The sequence below is a fragment of the Manis pentadactyla genome, chromosome 10 (assembly GCF_030020395.1).
Source record: "Manis pentadactyla isolate mManPen7 chromosome 10, mManPen7.hap1, whole genome shotgun sequence".
NCBI classification, from domain to species: domain Eukaryota; kingdom Metazoa; phylum Chordata; class Mammalia; order Pholidota; family Manidae; genus Manis; species Manis pentadactyla.
The window spans coordinates 16,134,349-16,154,725 of record NC_080028.1 but is presented as its reverse complement, the minus strand read 5'-3'; the positions used below and the strand labels follow the sequence as shown (position 1 = coordinate 16,154,725).

The 20,377-nt window shown below is 40.5% G+C and overlaps 1 protein-coding gene and 1 long non-coding RNA gene across 4 annotated transcripts in view; one reads left to right on the top strand and one right to left on the bottom strand.

Annotated features, from left to right (window-relative positions):
* APPL2 (adaptor protein, phosphotyrosine interacting with PH domain and leucine zipper 2) overlaps window positions 1-12,880 on the bottom strand; it is a 58,710-nt gene extending 45,830 nt beyond the window's left edge. For both annotated transcript variants that reach the window (XM_036891413.2, XM_036891414.2), the window contains exons 1-2: window positions 12,668-12,880; window positions 5,461-5,559 (exon numbers count right to left, since the gene is read on the bottom strand). In XM_036891413.2, the coding sequence (XP_036747308.2) occupies window positions 5,461-5,559; window positions 12,668-12,721 (153 nt within the window). In that variant the 5' untranslated portion in view covers window positions 12,722-12,880. The remainder of the gene's footprint in view (window positions 1-5,460; window positions 5,560-12,667) is intronic.
* An 86-nt stretch (window positions 12,881-12,966) lies between these two features.
* Window positions 12,967-18,837, top strand: LOC130678950 (uncharacterized). 2 transcript variants are annotated; one of them, XR_008991923.1, is made up of 4 exons: window positions 12,967-13,228; window positions 13,925-14,082; window positions 14,921-15,055; window positions 18,172-18,837. It is a non-coding gene; the product is annotated as an uncharacterized LOC130678950 (long non-coding RNA). The 2 variants fall into 2 exon arrangements; XR_008991924.1 differs by lacking the exon at window positions 13,925-14,082 and having other exon boundaries at window positions 12,971-13,228.
* The last annotated feature ends 1,540 nt before the right edge of the window (window positions 18,838-20,377 follow it).

Genomic DNA, 20,377 nt, shown 5'->3' with positions numbered 1-20,377 from the left:
ACCTAAGTGCATGAGCCTAGCTCAGAATAATCATGCATACCCATCTGAAAGCCTTTAATGTCCAGCGTAAGAAAAAGCTGTAGATCACACATGCAAACCAAGTACAGGAACCCAGGTCTCTGAAGCTGCTTCCAGAAACCACTCAGGCTTTCTATTCCCTTACACAGTTACACACATATTTCTTCTCAGTCTCTGTCATGTAAACCTCAATTTGAGCGGTTTTTAAAAGAGTTAAAATCACTGTTAAAATGAATGGATTAAAACAATTACGGATAAAAACTACTTGATCAAGGGAAGTTACTATGGGATAGATAAAAAAAGGAACTGACGTGCACCTCTAACACACAGTAGCACCCTCTTCTCTGTGGGAAATGTGTTCCAAGACCCCAATGGATGCCTGAAACTATGGACAGTACTGAACCCTACCTAGGCTGTTTTTTCCTGTCCACACAGACTTATGATAATTTATGAATTAGGCACAGGAAAAGATTAACAATAACTAATGATAAAATAGAGCAATTATAACTTATTGTAATAAGAGTTATATGGATGTGGTCTCTCTCTTTAAATAACTTATTGTGCTGTACTCACCCTTCTTGTGATGCTTGAGATTAAAATGCCTACTGATGAGATGAACTGAGGTGAATAACAGAGGCATGGTGACACAGCATGAGGCTACTACTGGCCTTCTGACCGTCCATCAGGAGGATCATCTGCTTCCAGACCTTGGCTGACCTTGAGTAACTGAAGCCATAGAAAGCAAAACCGCAAATAAGGGGGTACTACAGGCTCGTAGACTGATAAATGGGGGTTGGTCTATAGTGACAAGAACAACCTTTAAAAGCTCCTACTTTCTTAGCCTCTGCTGCTAAAATTACATAACTTAGTTAACAAAGCAGGGACAAGGTTTGACAGAATTGCCATCAATTTTGAAAGAAGTTCTGCTGTGGGTAAAAATGATATCAAACAGCATTACAGCTACAGAGAAATTGCTTGTGAAAGGAAGAGCCAATCACAGCAAACTGCACTGTGGTCTCATTTTAAGAAACTGCCATGGCCACCCCAACCTTCAGCAACCACCACCCTGATCAACAGCCATCAAGAGCCACCATCAGCAAAAAGATGATTTGCTGAAGCTCAGATGATGGGTTTTTTTTAGCAATAAAGTATCTTTAATTAAGGCATGTACATTGTTTCTTTAGACATAATGCTATCGCATACTTAAAAGATTACAATGTGCTATAATCATAAATTTTATAAGCACTGGGAAACCAAAAAATTCGTTTGACTTCTTCATCACGATATTTACTTTATTGCGAGGGTCTGGGGCTGACCCCGCAGCCCCTCTGAGGTGTGCCTGTACTGCACAGTGGCACAGTGAGACTGCAGGTTTTGGAGTCAAAGTTCAAACTCTGCCTCTGCCACTCATCAGCTATGCGACTACAGACCAGCTACATAACCTCTGAGTCTTAGGGACTATAATAATACCTCTCCTTTGTTGTGAAAGCTGAATGAGATTATACACAGGAGATGCTAGGCCTACGGTGTGGTTTGCTTCTGTGTATAATAAATGAATGCTACTATTTTTATTATTAAAATATACAGTTCTGACCCTGCCTGCCTTCCACATCCTTCTCCTTCCCCTATCAAAAGCTCACACTCCTGGTTGCCCATGACTTTCATTTTGTTTCCCAATAGGTACATTAACTTGCTTAGCTTGGTATCTATGTATGTCATCATTTCTAAAGAAAAATATTTTCCTCTTTATAATGCCAAATTTCTCTTCAAAATATTTTCCTATCCCCTCCCACTGCTTTACCTCAATTGAAATGATACTATTCCTACCTTTAATTTGGGCTTTTAGTTTTCAGGCTCAGTAGCTACTTGATATTCCAAAAGGCTTGGTTAAGAACCGTTGTAGAGATGGGATTATGTCTGAGTAAGCCTGCTTGGCTGATGGAAAATTAAAGAACCTTTACCATGACTCTCACTTCAAACAATTCCATCCAAATTTTACTTTTAAAAAAACAGAATAAGCATAACAAACGAAAAATTCCATCTAGACTAAAGACACCAACTGCAGAGGTTTGTCATCTGTTGGACGAGGAGAAAAACAGGTTCCAAGAGTTGCCAGGTTTCACTAACACTGCTGGGAACATCATTTCACTGCTATTTCTCAGTACATCTGGGAGACTAAGTAAGATTACATAATATATTTCATTGCAAGACTCTCTAAGAAACCCATTTTTAAAAGATTAAAAAATTTATACCCTCTCTAGGAAAGAAATTTATGGCAAGTATACAGAATCAAAATAAGTATATCAAATGTATTAAATGCAAATTTTGAGATTTAACTGAATATGCATACATATGCAACAGACACACAAATGTTTCTAACTTATTTAGTCAATAGTCTGAAATATGACAGATCTTTCTAAGTGACCAGTCCCTGCTTTGTTAATGCATGGGAAATGTGTACTGCGTCTGTCTTTCTAATGACCCACAAAGGAGTATTCAGTTTGCACCATGTGCCAAGGCACCTAAAACAGTGAAAAGACCTGATGTGATGCCAGGGACCACTGTAAAACACTGAAAACAACTTACAGACTACAGCTTCACTCTTATGCTCCAGCCAAACAAGATTTAAAATTTCCCCCAAACCAGCCACAATCAGCAAAACTGCTCATGAACTTTCCTCTAGTTTTTCTCATTCTTCCTCTTTCTAAAACTAAGGTCCAAAGGGCATTCACTATACATTACTACAGAAATTTACCATGTGGTCTGATTTTAAATCTTTTAGGAACATTTATCATTTATCAGAAACATAAACCTGGTTTTTAAAACATAAAAATGACAAACAACATCTTGCTAAGTATCTGTTTCTAAAAGTGAAATTATTAAACTCTTTAATCTAATTTAAAATGTATAGGTGTAAAATACTTAAGGAACAACATTAAATAAACGAAGAAAACATAACTGAGGGGAAAGCAGTCAAATGAAAACACTTGCTATTACTATATAGATGTATGTCGATATATACATATACATAACTGTGTGTATATTTTATACATACACAAAAATGCATACATGTAACTGTATATACATATTCACATATATACATACATATATAAACAAACTAAAAAGGAGTCAAAAGTTTTCTTTCTTTTAATTAAAAACAAACAAAACCAAATACCTAAGTCTTCAAAACCTGAAAAACCAAATGACCTGAGCCAGCCGATCTGAATGCCGCTGACCACTGCTTGACACAGTCACCGACTCTGGCAGCACTGACCAGCCACTCTTGCGGCCTCTGCTGCAGGAAACCCTGAGGCCTGAGGAAGGGTTTCTGGCCAGTAGAACCCATGTGATGACCATGTGGTGTGAATTAAAAGCAGTTACAGCCTCTTGGAATGCCTGACCCACTTAATTTTGGCAAAATGTAGTTTTCTGGCTTAAAAGAAAAAATGCGTTAAGAGTGGACATCTCCTAGTAAATGACTCTGACAAACATGGAAAGGCAGAACAGAGACACCTGAGAGTGGCAGAGACCCAAGGCCTTAAGTCTTGGGGCTCTTAAACCTTAAAGAGGAAACAAATTATTTAACGACAATATTCAAATTAATGAAGAGCAAACAAGTTCCGGTGCACACCTAGTAAAAATACCTCTATTTTCTTAAATTTGGAATATTTAGGGAAAAATACAAAACATGTAATATAAACAAATAGGGTTTAATAAAAAAGTGACAATGTCCCAGCTTCTGAGTATCTGAGTATCTTACCAAAACTAACATGGAAACCACAAGTGAGTACATTAGTTTGGTTGTAAAAAAATTAGTTCCAGTTAATAAGCTACACTTGTTTAACACAGTATAGTTTCCAAATCTGTATCTTTAGCTTGAACTCTGGATCTGAACTTTCAACAGGAGCTCTTTCCCCACTTTGCTGTGCCATGACACTTCAAAGTCAGCCTTTCTAGAGAAAATTAGAACTGGCATCCCCACAATTCCACACACACGTGCGCATGCACACACACGCATACACAGCTCTTCTTCCTGTGTCCCACACTGCTGTTCAAGTCAAAGACCTGGGCCTCATTCTTGGTTCATGCTTCACCCACGTGACCCCTATACATCCAGCCAATCAGCAACCTGCCTCCGAAATACTTCTGAAATTCAAGTACCTCTTTTCCATTTATACTGCCACTTCCCTAGTTTGGACTACCATCCCCATACTTAGTAATTAAGAGTTTGGGCTTTGGTTTTGGCCTGACTTGCTCTGCCATGTATTAGTGGGGTGGACTAGACAAGTTATTCATCAGCAGAATCCTTTATTCTGACCTATAAAATGAGGATGATAATTTCAATATCTACACCTCACAGAGCTGTCAGGGAAATGAAGTGAAACGGTCCACGTAAAAGCCCCTGAAACCTTGCCTAGAAGTGATTAAGTATTCAATAAATCTCAACTATCATAATCCTTCTTTTGGGTGCCCAGAACAACTCCTCTGGGTTAGCTGACCTCCTCTCCTAGCACTGAACGTTCTTAAGTAACTATTTTGTCTGTCTCCCAACCCACTGTAAGCTCCCCGATGTCAAGGACTGAGTCTTTTTCCCACATGATATGAATAAATGACTAATAGAACAATGATAAGAAATGGTTATATATGAATAAAAAGAGCTATATAATGACGATACATGATTATTAGCATTTATTATATATTGAATGCACTATTTCTTTAAAGAATGTGGTATTTCTTTCAATGAGAAAAAGAAACAGTAACATACAAATTTAAGTCAGCAACGAATCGGTAATTAAAAGCATCAACTGCCACAATATTTGTATGTATAAGATAATCAATTTTATTTTTAAGTAATTCACAAGTCTTTTCTTAGAAAGTAATATGCACGGACACTTCTTTATCTTAAAGAGATTCACTTCTGCTACTCAGCAAATTATTTTCCACAATTTTGCAAGCCAGAGATATTTGTTCCTCAAAACAAAGAAGCTACCCAATAGTTTCAGAACTGTGACCCAAGTCTTTTCAGAGGAAGCATTTGAAAAAACATTTGACCCGCTGCACTGACATCTAAGACGGCCCATTTATGAGAAAGACAAAGAGCGTGTCTCAGAACACTGAACCCGCTCATTCACAAGGAGGAAGGGGAGACTCAAATGCTTCCCTCTGGGGTTGAATTAAAAAAAAAAAAAATTAAAACCAGTGATGTGGTTCCCCTCCACGGGTTCTACTAGATACTGGAAAACTACCCATTTTTTTCAGCAATGAAAATAGATTGCTCACAGTTTTGAAAGTAAACAGAAGTGAGAAAAAAATTCTGATTTTATTTCCAAATTTTAAATGGTGGTGTTGTGACTCAAGCTTCTCAACCTCCTGAGAGAAGTTCAAGGTAAGGGCAGAAGGCCCCTACTCTGTTCCTCTCCAGCCTAGGGAACAGCAGGATACCTGGGCTCCGTAGACACGCTGCATTGCCTGGAGCAGCTGGTTGGTATAGTCCGTGAGGGTACCAGCATCTTCTTCAAATACGCTCAGTAAAGAGCGAGTCTGTAAGAAAAGAAGAAGAAAAGAGGTCAATTTCACTTCTAAGTGGAAAAGTTACAAAGGTGGTAGAAGACACAGACAGACACACATACACATTCTCTGAAATGGGGAGGGAAGGTGCCTATGGTCTGGCTTTATTCTTTTATTGATTCTAGTTTGAGTTGATTTCTGGAGCATTAATTTAGAATTCCTCTTCCAATCCTTTAGACTACAGTGTGGGAACAAACTGAACACAATTTGGGTGTTGGGACCAGAGTAGGAAAGCCAATATTTATAAGATTAAGACTCAAGGTCTATTATCTGTCTCAATTTTACCCCCTAGCTAGGCACCAGTAAAATCTGACCAATAAAAAAAAAATGTAGACAGGGTAGCTCTCCCTTCAAGCCCATACACTGAATACAACGTTAGGCCTGTTTCCCTGGGGCATGGACACCATCTGTCTGGTTTTCTGCAGACCTGGTCTTGCAGGAGTGCGTCATTCTTTCCTTTTAAAACACAACAGTCAATTTCCATGTCTTTCATGGTATTTTATTCAAACTCATGGCCAAGAAATTTCATGTACTCCATCCAGGTCCTCCAGCAATAGATCAGGACACAAAACTCAAACAGCAACCTAATAAGAATGCTAGCTCAGTCCCTTTGGGAACTACTCAGTGCTCTGGAGCAGCTGAACAACATCAGTAAATGAAAGGTATTTCCTATCATTTTTGGGCACAGTGCCTGATGCACACTGAGCACTAAATAAATATTTATATATTTGATGGTGTCTGAAGAAGTATCAAGGTGTCATGTAAGAGACCATATCTACTCAAGGGACTTTGGTTAATGCGTCCAAAAGAGTGGGAATTTAATATACAATGTTAGTGATAATGAGATCTCTATTTTAGAAAATAACCCATCAGGCATTGAATAGAGAGTAAGTTACAGAAATGCCCATAATAAGATGATATCAAAGCACTTTACAAAGAACTCAATTAAGGCTCACTATTTTTCTGCAAATGAATTTTGATTCCTTCTTTCCTTTTCTAAAGTATCTCAGGTAAGACAGCAATAACTGATCTCAAAGCACTCCAAATAAATGGCCATAGGAACTTAGGCATTTGGATCATTCGCTCTACCCTTGATTTTGTTCCATAAACTGGTGCACTTCACACAGCACTACACGCTTGTCCGGGCTTTGCCAGATGTCTTTAAGGCTAAAAATACTTGCTCTGAGACCACTGCACTCTCTTCAGTACCAGTCTTTATCAACAGAAGGACAAGAATGTAATGAATAAGGAAGATGTAAAATAGACTTTTAAAAAGCTCTCATTGACAGCAAAAGATCAGAAAGTACATACAGTGTGTAATTTGTGTTAGAATGGAGTTAACTTTTTAAAATTAAAATCCACAGCATGAAATACATTTTAGCAAACAATATCACTAGTATGCATACACACTCAGATATTTTCCATTCTATTCTAATCTGCTCTATTCCATTTGTAAACAAAAATCATGGCTGTGACCACTGGAACTCACAATCTACTATGGATACCAACTACTAGGTGAACAACATTGGTTTAGAGCTCTTCATTCCATCTTTAAAATATACTTATTTGAAAAAAAAAAGCTGTTAAAAGACAATCTCAGAACCTACATTCTGTACTCATCAATTCATGCATGCATCTCTGCCTTCATCGAATATTTGATGAAATAGTGTGCTGGGAACTGAGATTCAAAGGTGATGAGAACTGACTCTATACTCTCCAGGAGCTTCGAGTCTGCTGGTGTCCTATCAAAGGATCTGGGATCACCTGGGACTATGTCAGTACTAGTTCCAAATTTAGGCTCTAACACTAATTTGCAGAGTTAATGAGATAATGAATGTACATAAAGTGCCTACCAGTGCCTAATATATAGTGACAGCAGATGATATGGATTATAGAAGATAATGAACTTTGCGTGTTATACATTGGACACTAAGGGCTTTACATGTATGATTTCATTTTATCACTAAAAGCAACGCTGTCATCTACACGTTTGTCTGTAAATGTCATCTAACAGTAATAAATATTTGTGTATGCAGGTACCAATGCTGCTGGAGCCCACCAAAGTTTATTATGATTCTGGTATTTTTCTTTGCTGTAACTAATATGTCTAAGAGAATGGTAAGGAAAGAGTGATAACACTAGATTGAAGATACTTAATTTTTTTAAATACTAGTGATATCCACTTAGTCAAGTCCTATTTATGGTTTTTAATACTCTTAGGAATAAAATAGAATGGAAAATGAGAGGTAAAAATGAAAAGAGAGGACTTCTATTATATCCTCCACAAAGAGAATAGAAAGAAAACAAAATCCTATGTGTCACTGTGCTGAACCCTGAGCACTAAGTATTTGTTACTGCATTTAATTCTACAACAACTTTATAAGGTAGATAGCGTGGTTACATTAACCCCATTTACATATGATGAAACTGAGTCTCATCAAGGTTAAGAAACTTGCTCAACCTCTGACAGCTGGGCAGCAGCAGGGATGGGATGTACCCAGGTCTACCTGGCACCAGTGGCCATGCTTCCTCCACTGCGGAGGCTGCACCCATCACCCAGCAGGCTGAGCTTTATGAATGGGCATGCTCTTGGCCACAGTCCACAGTCCTGCCTGGAGGCAGGGTAAAGGTTCCCTTCAGCTAGCTTCTCTTGGGTCATTCTCTCACCTATCATAATTGTCAAAGGATATCATAAATTTTTTTTCTTTGTGCTCTGGACAGGTTTACCATGACCTCCATCAGAACTGGCAGGATAACTCCACACTTCCCTTTCTAACTAAGCCGTGGTCACACCTGAAAAAAATACACCCACCTAGATAACTCAAACACTGTTTTAATATCCACATTTTCAGCACAATCTCTGCTTAAACTTATAGTTGGAAGGATAGGAATGTTCCAAGACATAAAGAGGAATGAGACCAAGGACCAGGCAAAGGTGCACCAGTTGCGCAAAAGTTCTACAAAAAATCCAAAAAGACACTGGTGCCTATCATTTATAAAGACAATAACAGCAATTATATACAGTTACTACAACATGCAGGTATGAAGACACTTAACATGTTATTTATTCTTCATAAGAATTCATGAAGCAAATATTTTTATTCTAATTTTACCCATGTTGAAACACAAGCACAGAGAGGTTGAGTAACTTGCCTACAGTAATAGTGGCACAACCAGGATTTCAATTCCACCCTTTTTCTATTGCCCTACACTCTCAAGAGCATGGCTGACCACAAAGACAACACCAGAACCATGGATATAGCCTCAGTTCCACATCATCCCTCCATCTTAAAGGAACTGTGTTACCTAGTTAAATACTCTTAGACATTTTTTATTCTAAGAATAGCATCTAATTTTATAATGGCACAATTTTAATAGCTCTAATTGTAAAATACACAACTGACTCTGAACAACACAGTGGTTGGGGTGCTGAACCCCCACGCAGTTGAAAATCCATGTATAACTTTTGATTCCCCATTTAACACAATATCCCGTTTTCAAAAAAAATTTTTTTACTGAAGTATTCTTGACACATACTAGTTTCAGGTGTACAACATGGTGATTCAACATTTATCTACATTACAAAATGCTCTTCATAATAAGTGTAGTTACCATCTGTCACCATACAAAGTTATTACAGTATTATTGACTATATTCTGTATGCTGTACTTTTATCCCCATGACTTGTATTTTATAACTGCTATAAAATAGCTCACTGTTGACTGAGAGCCTTACTGATAACACATATTTTGTATACTGTATTATATACTGTATTCTTATAGTAAAGTAAGCCAGAGAAAATGTTTTCTTCAAATTGTCGCAAATCTCCCACAGATTTTCCAATATATTTATTGTAAAAAAACCCACATATAACTAAACCTGTGCAGTTCAAACCTGTGTTGTTCAGTGGCAAATTACATACATATATATATATATACACATATATATATTTATTATATATGTTATATGTAATTATATGTATATTTTTAAGGTAAAAACAAGTTCTTATACCAGTAAGTTGGTGGCGGGAGAGAATAATCTCAGTAGAACTGAGCCTACTGAAAGGAAAAATGTATTATAAACAAAGAGAACGGCAGGACAAAACCCCTAAGCAATAGCTATGTTTTGCAGCACCCTGCTTAAGTAAAGAAAGGCCTGTTTGGTCGGACAGGGCTGTTCCCAGCTGGACCACTCACTGCATAATCTCAGAACTAAGTCTTTCATTTCTCTGTGCTTCAGTTATGCCAACTGCAAAGGAAACAAACAAAACAGAGACCAAAAATCAAAGCAAAACAAGTGCTTTTGTCTTATCTCAAAAGATACTTACTGCTTACACAAAAGAGAATAAGCCTCAAGTGTGAGCTGCACTTGTGTTCCTACCATGCAGTTTTCACACAGTGCTGGAACTGCTGCTTTCCTTATCTGTCTCCTGGAACAGACTGAGCCAGGGGAGGGCAGGTACTCCTAGCTTATTAGTCACTACACTCCTAGCATATAGCAACACCTGGCGAGGAGCAGAGGCTCACAAACAGCAATGGAGACAAGTATCTTAATTCCTAAAACAGTCTACCCTAACTTAGGTGATTTGGGCAAGTCCCTTATCCATACTCTGTGACTCTGTGATCCACACTCTGACATACGTCAGAAATAATGTGTACACACATAGGCCAGGCTTACAATACACCGCGCAGTACTCAAAAGGAGGATGTGAATAGGTGGGTCTAAGGTCAGTCAACTACTATTCAGTTCTTCTTGGGTCACTGAATTCAAATACAAAAGCTTTTGTGTTCACTTAAGGAATCCTGTGCAACCAGGTTACTGGAGCAACCCGCATGACTACTCTACATAAAACTAGAGGGAACAAACCATAAAGGTTTCTTAGGCTCTTTTCCTTTTAGTGAAATACTTACGGCTACTGATGACAGAAAAGCCAGGTGCAAAGGAGCTGGACTAATTCGAACCCAGACTGCCTGGGTTCCAATCTTGTCTCTACCACTTTACTGTATATAATCTTGGTGAAGTTATTTAATTTCTCTGCTCCTTGGTAATTTAGAAAGGGCCTACTTCAAGACTGTTGGGAGAATTAAGTGATTTAATATATAGGTAAAGTATTTAGAACACTGCCTGGCACATAAAATGCATGTGTGATACAGGTGTTTGCTATTGTTTTTATTCTCTTTACACATAAAATGAAAGAGCTGGATTAGATTCTTCCCAGTTCCAAGCCTATGAGTCTCCTTGGGAGTACAGCCACGTTAGGCACATGCCCCACACAGGAGTGCTAAATGAATATGCTCTGATGGTTATCACACTTTCCTGAAAGTTAGCTTCCCTTCAACAGCTACACCAAGAATCCTCGTAGGGTCAAGTCTCAAAGGCAATGACAAATTCCCTAAATAAAGAGGACTATTAACTAGGAATGACAATGCCTATAAACCTCCTCTCCCACATAAAAGCTCAAAGTTATAAACCATGAGGCTATGATAGAATTTTAAGCTTCTAAAGTCCTTTAAAGATCATCTGCTCCATTCCCTCATTCTGCAGATGAGAAAACGGAGTCACAAGAGTGTGGACAAGCGACTTGCCCTAATCACCTAAGTTAGTGTTGGAGCCCGGTCTCCTGAATTGTTTGCCAGTCCTCTTTCTTGTTCCTCACATTTCAGCTATTCCTGTAAACTGCTCAGAAATAGCACATATTCATTTCCAGGAGAGTCAGAAATTCAGAATATGACTTATCAGGCCAACCTGGAGCATGAGCACAACCTCTAACCTGGCTAAGTTATGAAAGCAGTAGGTCTTTGCACTTAGTTTTTCCAACTACAAAGCAAATGGAAATCCTCAAAATGATAGTTACAAATCCTACATTACTACCTTCAGATCCCAAGCAATACGTGTTAAAGATGGACGAAATGATTTCTACCAAGGTCTTTGGTCCCCATTAAAGTGGCAGAAGTATAAGTGACTTCAAAGAGGCCTTTGAAAAGTCAATCGGACCTGAGGATGCCAATTTAAAATAAAAATCACAGCTTGCTTACAGTTTCTTCCTTGCCTACATAAGGGAGGCACAAAGCCATTCAGCACACAACCCTTTCAACTTATTCTGAACTGGACAGATGCATGCTCCATGCGGGTAAGTTTGTCACAGGACAATCCCAGGAGTACTAATTCACTAAGAAAGAAAAAGGAAAAGAACCGAAAAGAGGAGGAAAACTGTGAAAGGAAAACAAGTTAATCGCACTGTAGTTTTTCAGGGGTTGAGACGCTAGGGAATAAAGAGAATTATTTAAACAACCCAGGGATGCAGAACCACGGGAGCAGATATGAAGCTGGGGAAATGTTAACAGACAACACAAGTTCCCTGGGGAAAAGGGCACTGAATTATGAACTAATGTCCTTCTGCGATATTTACACACCAGCTCTCATCTGCAGAACTCAAAGGACTTGACTCCCATCTCTAGCGCGCTAATGAAGTTTCCCTGTGCGACAAATGGGACAGCTGTTGTAATATTCTTTCCACAAATGGGAAAACAGTGCTAAACGAGGGCTTGTACCGCTGGGAAAGAGATCTAGGCTCTCTGCCTCCCCATTCTGGTCCTAAATCACACCAGCTCCTATTATCATCAATAGTACTACTACTAGTACTAATGATAATTAACTTATCCTGTACCAGACATTGCCCGCTAACAACTTTACAGGCATTTCCTTATTTAATTCGAAGAACTCCATAAGGCAGGCACAATTATTATCCTATTTTACAGGTAACAAAACGGAGGCACAGAAAAGGTAAATTATTTGCCGCGGCACTCGGCTGGTACGCGGCGGCGCCCGAGTGTCGGCCCGGCAGCCTCTCGGTTCCAGCAGAGTTTGGAGAGGGGTCATGACACACAGACTCGGGCGGGGGTGCCTTCCCGGGTTCTCCAGCGCTGCCCGGGTGGTGCCCACTCCCGGGGCGCCGCGAGCTCAGGGCGCAAGGCCGGCCCGCCCCCGCCTCGCCCGCGAGGGGGCCCTGCAATCTCTCGGCCTCCACTCGGCGACAGGAGCGGCTTCCTCGGCCAAGGGGGCCTGGAGTGGCGCGGGGTACCTGGGGGCTGTCCTGCAACGCCTCCTCCAGCAGAAGCTTGTCCACGACGGGCATAGTGCCGCGAGGCCGGGCCGAGGGTCGGAGGAAAAGATCGAGCGCGGGAGGCGCGGCCGCCGAGAGTGCTCCAGGCTCAAGAGACAGGAGGGACGCTCGGTGCCCGCGCGCCCACGCCCCGTCGGCGGCTGCCCGCCCGCCGGCCCTCCCCTCAGCCCAGTCCTCGCGGAGCCCGAACAACAGGAAGTGTGGCGAACGCCAGGCCGCGCCACCGGAAATGTGGCGGCCCCGCTTCCGCTGCGCCCACGCCTGGCCGGGAGCCTCCGACGCTCCGGGCCCCTGGGAAGCAGTTGGAGGGTAAACTTCGCGGTCAGTACATGCGTAATGCAGGTGAATGCACTGAAAACCCAAGAAGGGGAGCTCGAGGACGGAAAGCCTTAGCTTACCTATTTGTGACTACCCAGAAAGCTTTTGACTCTAAGGAGATAGGAATGTACAGATTTTGCTGACGTGACTCTCGCTACTTTAACCGAAGGGAAAACTACGTGGCCCACATCACATTTCTAGGTAAATCTCAACTTTGCATAACAGCTCTGAGAATAGAGATTAACTGATTCTAGAAAAAAAAAATGGTTAACTGAAACATCTCTGATGTTCAGAAGTTGCTGTTTTGGAAGCCACAACTATCTGATTTGAGCAATTCGTCTCGTCCTCATGGTTTGCTGTGTTTTGTCATTTTGGAAAATTTCAGAATCAAGTTTTTAGAACTGGAAAGGATAGATAATCTAGTTCACCGTCATCATTTAGAAATAAGAAAATGGGGCGCAGAGAATGAAGTGATTTGGTCAGCGTGAAAGAGTTAATGAAAACTAGAGGAAGAAGGTAAATGAATAGGGGCAAACTGAACTTGACATCTTTTTATACAAAAGGCAAGGGTTTCAGAAGTTCCTTCTGTAGGACTCAGAGTTGTCCACTAGGACACATGTCACCAAAACTCATGGAGGATATAATGAAATTACACAAATTCTGTATCCTGTAGAAACACCTAGGTATATTTAAGCACAATTTAAATTGCGAACACCTCTGAAGTGTGATTGCATGCTGACTGATCACTTGAACACTCCAAGGCCATTATTTCCAGATGGCTCTAGCCAAGCCAGTATTGGCCTTTCCTGAGACATCCTTTTCTCCACCATATTCTTTCTTCTTGGGTAAAATAATGCGCACACAATTTCTCTGCTTTTTCCTGTATATTCTATTAAGTACCATTTAGGTAATTTCACCTCACATGCTCTCCCAACTCTCTGCTGATTGAAATCCTCTTCCACAAGGCCAGATTCAAGCTCTTCCTGCTCCTAGGCTCCAAACATCACTCCTCTGAACAGCCATTTCCTCGATTGTCACCCAACATGTCTTACCAGGTAGTATTTTTTCTTTGTATGTGTACATCTTACTCTCTCTGAAAATAGTAAACCTCTCAAGAACATAGCGTGTCACCTTCCTTTTATTCTGAGACTCATAGCAAATACATGTTTGCTGTTTATGACATGCTCATCTCTTCCAGCTCTTTTCCAATTACTTAAAACAAATTTCCTGCAGTCTTCCACCTTGCTTTGTCCTACTCTTCCATCCAACTGGAAACACAACAGTTATTAACTGACAATAATGATCCTGCTGATGATAAGAATAGTATAATATTATACCAAGGGAAAGAAGTGCATACATTTAAATTTGAAAATAGACATAAAAAGAGGACAACTTTCAGAACCCTTGAAAAGTCTCAGAAGTCCCCTTGGGAATCATCACAACAGTTTGATGTGATGTGCTACTTTATCTCCCAATTAAAGTTACTTTTCCTCAAACACCAGTATTCAAAATTGTTTAAACAGTGTTCTTACACAATGCCATTACTTTTCTACATTTTATTGCTACATTATGGGCTAAGCAGCCTTAATGGAATTTCTTGGCACTTAAGTACCATTTAGCAACATTAGTTCTAAGGCAAAATGCATCCCAAATTCAAAACAACTAAGTTGCAAAGCTCATTCTGGGAATACAATACCAGAAATGTTGTGTATAAATGTTTTGTATTCTGCAAATACATAACCATTAATTTCATTTAATCCATTCAGTCACATCATTCATTCATTTAATAAATATAGACTGTTCAGTGTTAAACACCGTGTCTCCTACTTATTTTGCTGTATTTATTGTAATTCTCATTTAAATTCTGAAGCCAAATAACCTCTTCTTCAACAGATAAACAGGAGCATGGACAAGAAACATGACCTCCATTAGTCAGCCAGTCTTGCTTGTAGCTTTTACCATGTCTGTGTGTTTGTGGCTCTGTCTGCTGCTGCTGATAAATCATTCTTGCAAGTAAAACGAGTATTGGTAAGTTTACAATGCCTTAATATACTTTATATCACTCTTTTGGGCAGTGTTCTAAGAAATAACAAGTTTTAGAAGAAAAATGCATGGTTAAATTGGCAATTTCAACACAAGATCCGGTATAGTACTCTTAGCCTTGCTAGAAGAGATTAATGTTACATTTTTCAAATATGACCCAAGAGCATTTACAGGCAGTTCCCAGTGTTTGAACATTCACTATAGATGACAGATCTTCATCTGTACCACTAATCTTAAATTTTCTAATTTATTAAACTATTTTAGTAAAGAGTATATAATATTAGAAGTATTTTAAGAATAACCTATGACATTAGGAATTCCTGAGATTTCCCAGAAATTCTGATTTCTGGAATTTGGAAACACTAGTGGAGACTTGTAGGCTAAACTAAGGCCTTCTCTAAGTTGTTTTAGGCTGATTTCATCTGTCTTTCCTTCATCCACCTATGAACTTTGATGCATGCTTTTATTAGCACTTACGCCTTTGTCATGTTTATTTATGTGCTGAGCTCTTTTGATTCAACTGTGAGCCCCTATGAAAGGAAAGGAGCGACACACAGCAGCAATTCACTGGAGAATTCTGCTTTATTGGGGAAAGGTGCTGGGTTATATAGGAAGGGGCATGGGGTGATTGTGGTGTTACTTCTACGGGGCTGGTGGCTATTGGCTAGGTGCTGGGAGTGGGAGTGGGGAAAGAGGTGATAGGTCTTTAGGTGGCGCCGTCGGGAACTGAGGACCCGGAAGAGAAGCCGGAAGTTCGCCATCTTACTGGTGGGGGCCCTTCACCCTAAATTATAGGTACTTATTTTAAGCATCTTTATTTCTTCAGTGCCAAGCTCAGGACCTGGCTTTTTATTGGCTTTCAATGATAATTTGCTCTTTGAGTGAAGAACGGTAATGGTATCACTTAGGGTTAGATTTGCCTATAATTAATAAGAAAAAAATAATAGTGTCTTAAACATGATGGTTTATTTCTCTTTTGTTTTTAAGAAGTCCAGAGGTGGCCAGTCCAGGGTTAGGGTGGCCTTCCTATCTCAGTCACAGATTCTTTCTATCCTGTGGGCTGGTTTCCCTTCCCAAAGTCACTCCATGGCCCAAGATGGCTGCTGGCCCTCTGGTCATTAAGTCAACCTTCCAACCAGCAGGTTGGAGAAAGCAACAGAGAACACGTTTCCACCAGTAACTGCACTTACATCTCATCCCATAAGCCGGAACTTAGTTATATAGCCACACATTGCTACATGAGAAACTGGAAATTGACCTTTTTCTAGGTTCAGTATGCTTAGCTAAGAACCACGGGTTCTCCTCCTGTACTGCTGGGAATGTAAAATTGCACAGCCACTGTGGAAAATAGTTTGGCAGCTCCTCAAAATGTTAAACATAAAGTTATCATATGACCTAGCAAGTTCCTCCTAGAGAATTGAAAACAGCTGTCCACCCAAAAACTTGTACATAAATGTTAATCGTAGCATTATTCATAATAGTCAAAAAGTGAGAAACAAACCAAATATCCATCAACTATAGACAGATAAACAATCTATGGTATTATAGTATACCCATACAATGGAATATTATTATTATTAGGCAATAAAAAGGAATGGAGTATTTATATATTTACAGTGTGGATGAACTTTGAAAACAATATGCTAAAGAAGCCAAATACAAAAGGCCACACATATTATATGACTCTAACTATATGAAATGTCCAGAATAGGAAAGCATATACACAGGAAGTAGCTTAATGGTTGCCAGAGAGACCAGAGGGAAAAGAGAAAGGCAAGGAGCTGATAATGGGTGTGGGGTTTATTTTTAGGATGATGCAATTATCTGGAATTAGATAATGATGTAGAACCTACTAAAAAAATCTACTAAAAAGCATTGAATTCTATACTTAAATATGGAGAATGTTATGGTATGTGAATCATATCTCAATTAAAAATGATAACGTTTTAAAAAAGCAGTGATTCTATTATTGGAAGAAAAGAGGAAATAACAATTTAGGGGCAATGGTCTCTACCACAGTTCCCTAGGATGAATTAGTTGGAAAAGATACTCTTTAGGCTATGTTTGGATTAACAGAATACACAGAAAAGAAGGTTCTATAAAGAAAAGGACATAACAATAAACAGAGAAACAGGCTTGAGAAAAGGTTTCAGAGAAATGTTCTCAATTTCTGAAGCTCTGGGCCCAGTATGTTATCACCTTCTTCTGACTTTTGCTGGGAATTACGACTTGACTTTCCATTTGAACTCACAAAACAAGACAAAGTTTAGGAAAATAACATTTTAGTCTTAAGGTCACTGACTAAACTTCTGCAGAATTAACAACTAGGCCCTCTGCTACCAGTGACTTTTAAAGTGGGAAAAATCAGAGCCTGGGAAACACTCCTGAGAAATCATTATCTGCCCTCATAGCTCGTGCTCATTAAGCAAGAAATTTGGACGTTAAGTAGCATTAATATTCCTAATCTGAAGCCCTGCGTTTGTAGAAAAGAATGCTAAGAAGAGTGAACGGATTCAGAAGAAAGCGTGACCCCATAGAAAGATCACCGACTTTGGAGTCAGGTCTGCATTTGAGTCCTAGCATTGCGGTTTGCCAGCCAGGAGACCTCTGAGCCTTAGCTCGCTTCTCTATTGTAGGGGAATGATAATACCTATTACAAGCTGCTGCCACGGGCACCTACCCATGTCCTGTGCTAATTGGAACTTTTTCAGTCACAAATGACAGAAACCTAACTCCAGTTAGCTTAAGGGAAATATAAAAGGCTGGTGGAGAGTGGAGGGGAGCAAGGGAAGGCCGGGTTCCTTAGACTGAGTGACCAGGAAGGGCAGAAGTGCTGGAACCGGGAACCCAAAAGTCCTCGGGCTCACTCCCCACCCCTCATCCCCTCCAGACCTTCCCTCTCTCAGACCTGAGCATCAGGGGCTCTAGAACCAGGTCTACTGGCAGTTGCAGACTCACTTCTGGCACAAGAGAGAAAAGGGATGGCTCCCAGCCTTAGTCTGAAAAAATCCTAGTTAAGGACTGTGATGATCCTGGCATAGGACACCTGCCTGCCCGCTGCTTGGACTGCTAGCTATGACCACATGTGTACATGTGCGCAGGCTACCTAGTACCAGGATGGGCTCCAGTCTGAGTCACAGCCACACCCCCGAGGCCAGAGGAGGTGGACTCTGTTACCAGGAGAAAGTGGAAGAAGTGCTGCACAGATCCAGGCCCCATGCCCCAGACCAACCTGCGCCTTCACCCGCCCCTGCTCCCTAACCCGTCCTGTACTCTTTCCCTTCTTCTCCACATCTCAGGATGGTGTCACCCAGTAGCTGAAGCCAGAAATCTGGGAGTCAAGCTGTATTGTCCCTCTGGCTTACCTCCCCTACGGGATGAATCCCCCGGCCCTAGTTCTCTGCCCATGGACTTCTCACACACCTGTCTGTTCTCTCCATCCCCCTGCCCCCGCTCTAGGGTAGACCTCATCAACTGTGTCTGTGCGACCATGATAACGGGCCCTCTTTCCCTCAGTTGTGTTTTCCTCTGTTCTAACTTCCACAATCTGGTGAGAGTAATTTTTCCAAAATGATAGTTGTGTGTCTTCCCTGCTCAAATTTTTTAATGGCTCCCCATCAAGGCCAGCTTCATAATTTCCAGGGCCTGGGTCACAATGTTCAGAAAGCAAGTAAAACATGCCATTAAATATACTAAAATAGGACATTCCCCGACCCTGTGTTTTTTGTAATCTCTCTTTCAACTTGTCATGGCATTTTTATTTGCCATTTAATGTTGTTCTAAATAAAGAAAAATTCAAATTATAAATTATTGACCTTCACTGACTTCAAACTATAAGGCCTGACTTTCACTGTTCATCTTTATATTGTGCAATGACAGTTTTAAGTGCAAATGTAAGAGCCTTTAACTCATATGTGGAATCACTGAAATGATACAATTCATATTTTGTAACCCATTGCACAAAAGTCACCCAGTTGTTTTAATATGCACACATTCTATCAATACTCAGTGGGAGATGGTGGCTTCCATTATATGCTTACCTTGTACCTGCTTTGAGTTGCTGAACTCCCACACATACTAGGTCCACTGGAGTTCTGTGCTCATGGGGCATAATGAACACTACATGCAGGTGAAGCAGCAAGGAAAAGCAAGCACACATGTTACATGTGTCTCCTCTGCTCCGCTGTCCCGTTGGACTTCACTTACAAAACCCAAGTTCAAAGATAAAATTATTGGGAATTTCAAGACAGCTGACAGCAGAGCGGTAAACCAAGCACGGGGCCCATCTGAGAATGGAGTCCCATGGGATGGCACAGGGCACCTCATAAAGCCAGTCATGCTTCCTCTTTTCTGGAAGGTGGGTTCAGACTGCTTCAAATGAAATACAGGACCTTTTATGATTAGGTGTCAGCCTCCTCTCTTTCCTTTCTCCATTTACTCTCCCACTTTCTTTGCCGCAGAGATTTTGCTCCTGCAAGGCTGAACTTGAAATTTTCTCATGGCTGGAAATGGCTGACATCCTCTGCCCACCTTAAGCTCAGTTCAAAGGCTCCCTCCTCTGTAAAACTACCTCAACTCTCCCAGGAAGACTGAGACCTGCCTTCTCTCATTACATATTGCATGGCCACAATAAGCTCTTTGGGGCAGGAACTGTCTCTTTTCTGTTTTGAGTTCTCAGTGCCCAGCAGAGTGTCTGTCAAATGATAGGATCTCACTCAATAAAATAATGAAAGAATAAAACAATGCCTGGCACACAGTAGGCCTTCATTAATTAGTTGGTTCTTTCAAAAATATCTACTGAGTGCTCACTACATAACAGGCTCTCAGCCATGTCTGTCCTTCCTTCAACAAGCTCAACAACAATACACCCTGGGTGGCTCCCAGTAAATGTCACGTCATTTCCTCCCCCTCTTCTTCAGCCTCCCAAGAGGTAACTGAATCAGTCATACATATTTTAAGACTTTCTCTGCTTCCACCTTCTGCTCAGGATTGTCTTTCTCTTCTCCATTCTCAGGTACCAAGAAATGGATGCTTGATCTTGGCAGAGTTGTTCTGTTTTGTTGGTATTTTTCCCCAACCACTGCAGAGAATCAACATGGAATGAACATGAAACCAGCCCTTTAGCTCCTGTACCAGCTCGGGCCTTCTCACTGCATCATTCCAGAGGTCATTCCCCTTAGGTTCAAGAAAGTCACTAAATGCTGACTACTGTTTTCAATCCCTTTCCCTCACCTAGTAGTTTCTCTCCCAAATCTGAGGTTTATTTCCTTAGTAGACACACCGTATCTGGTCATCAGAACTGCATGT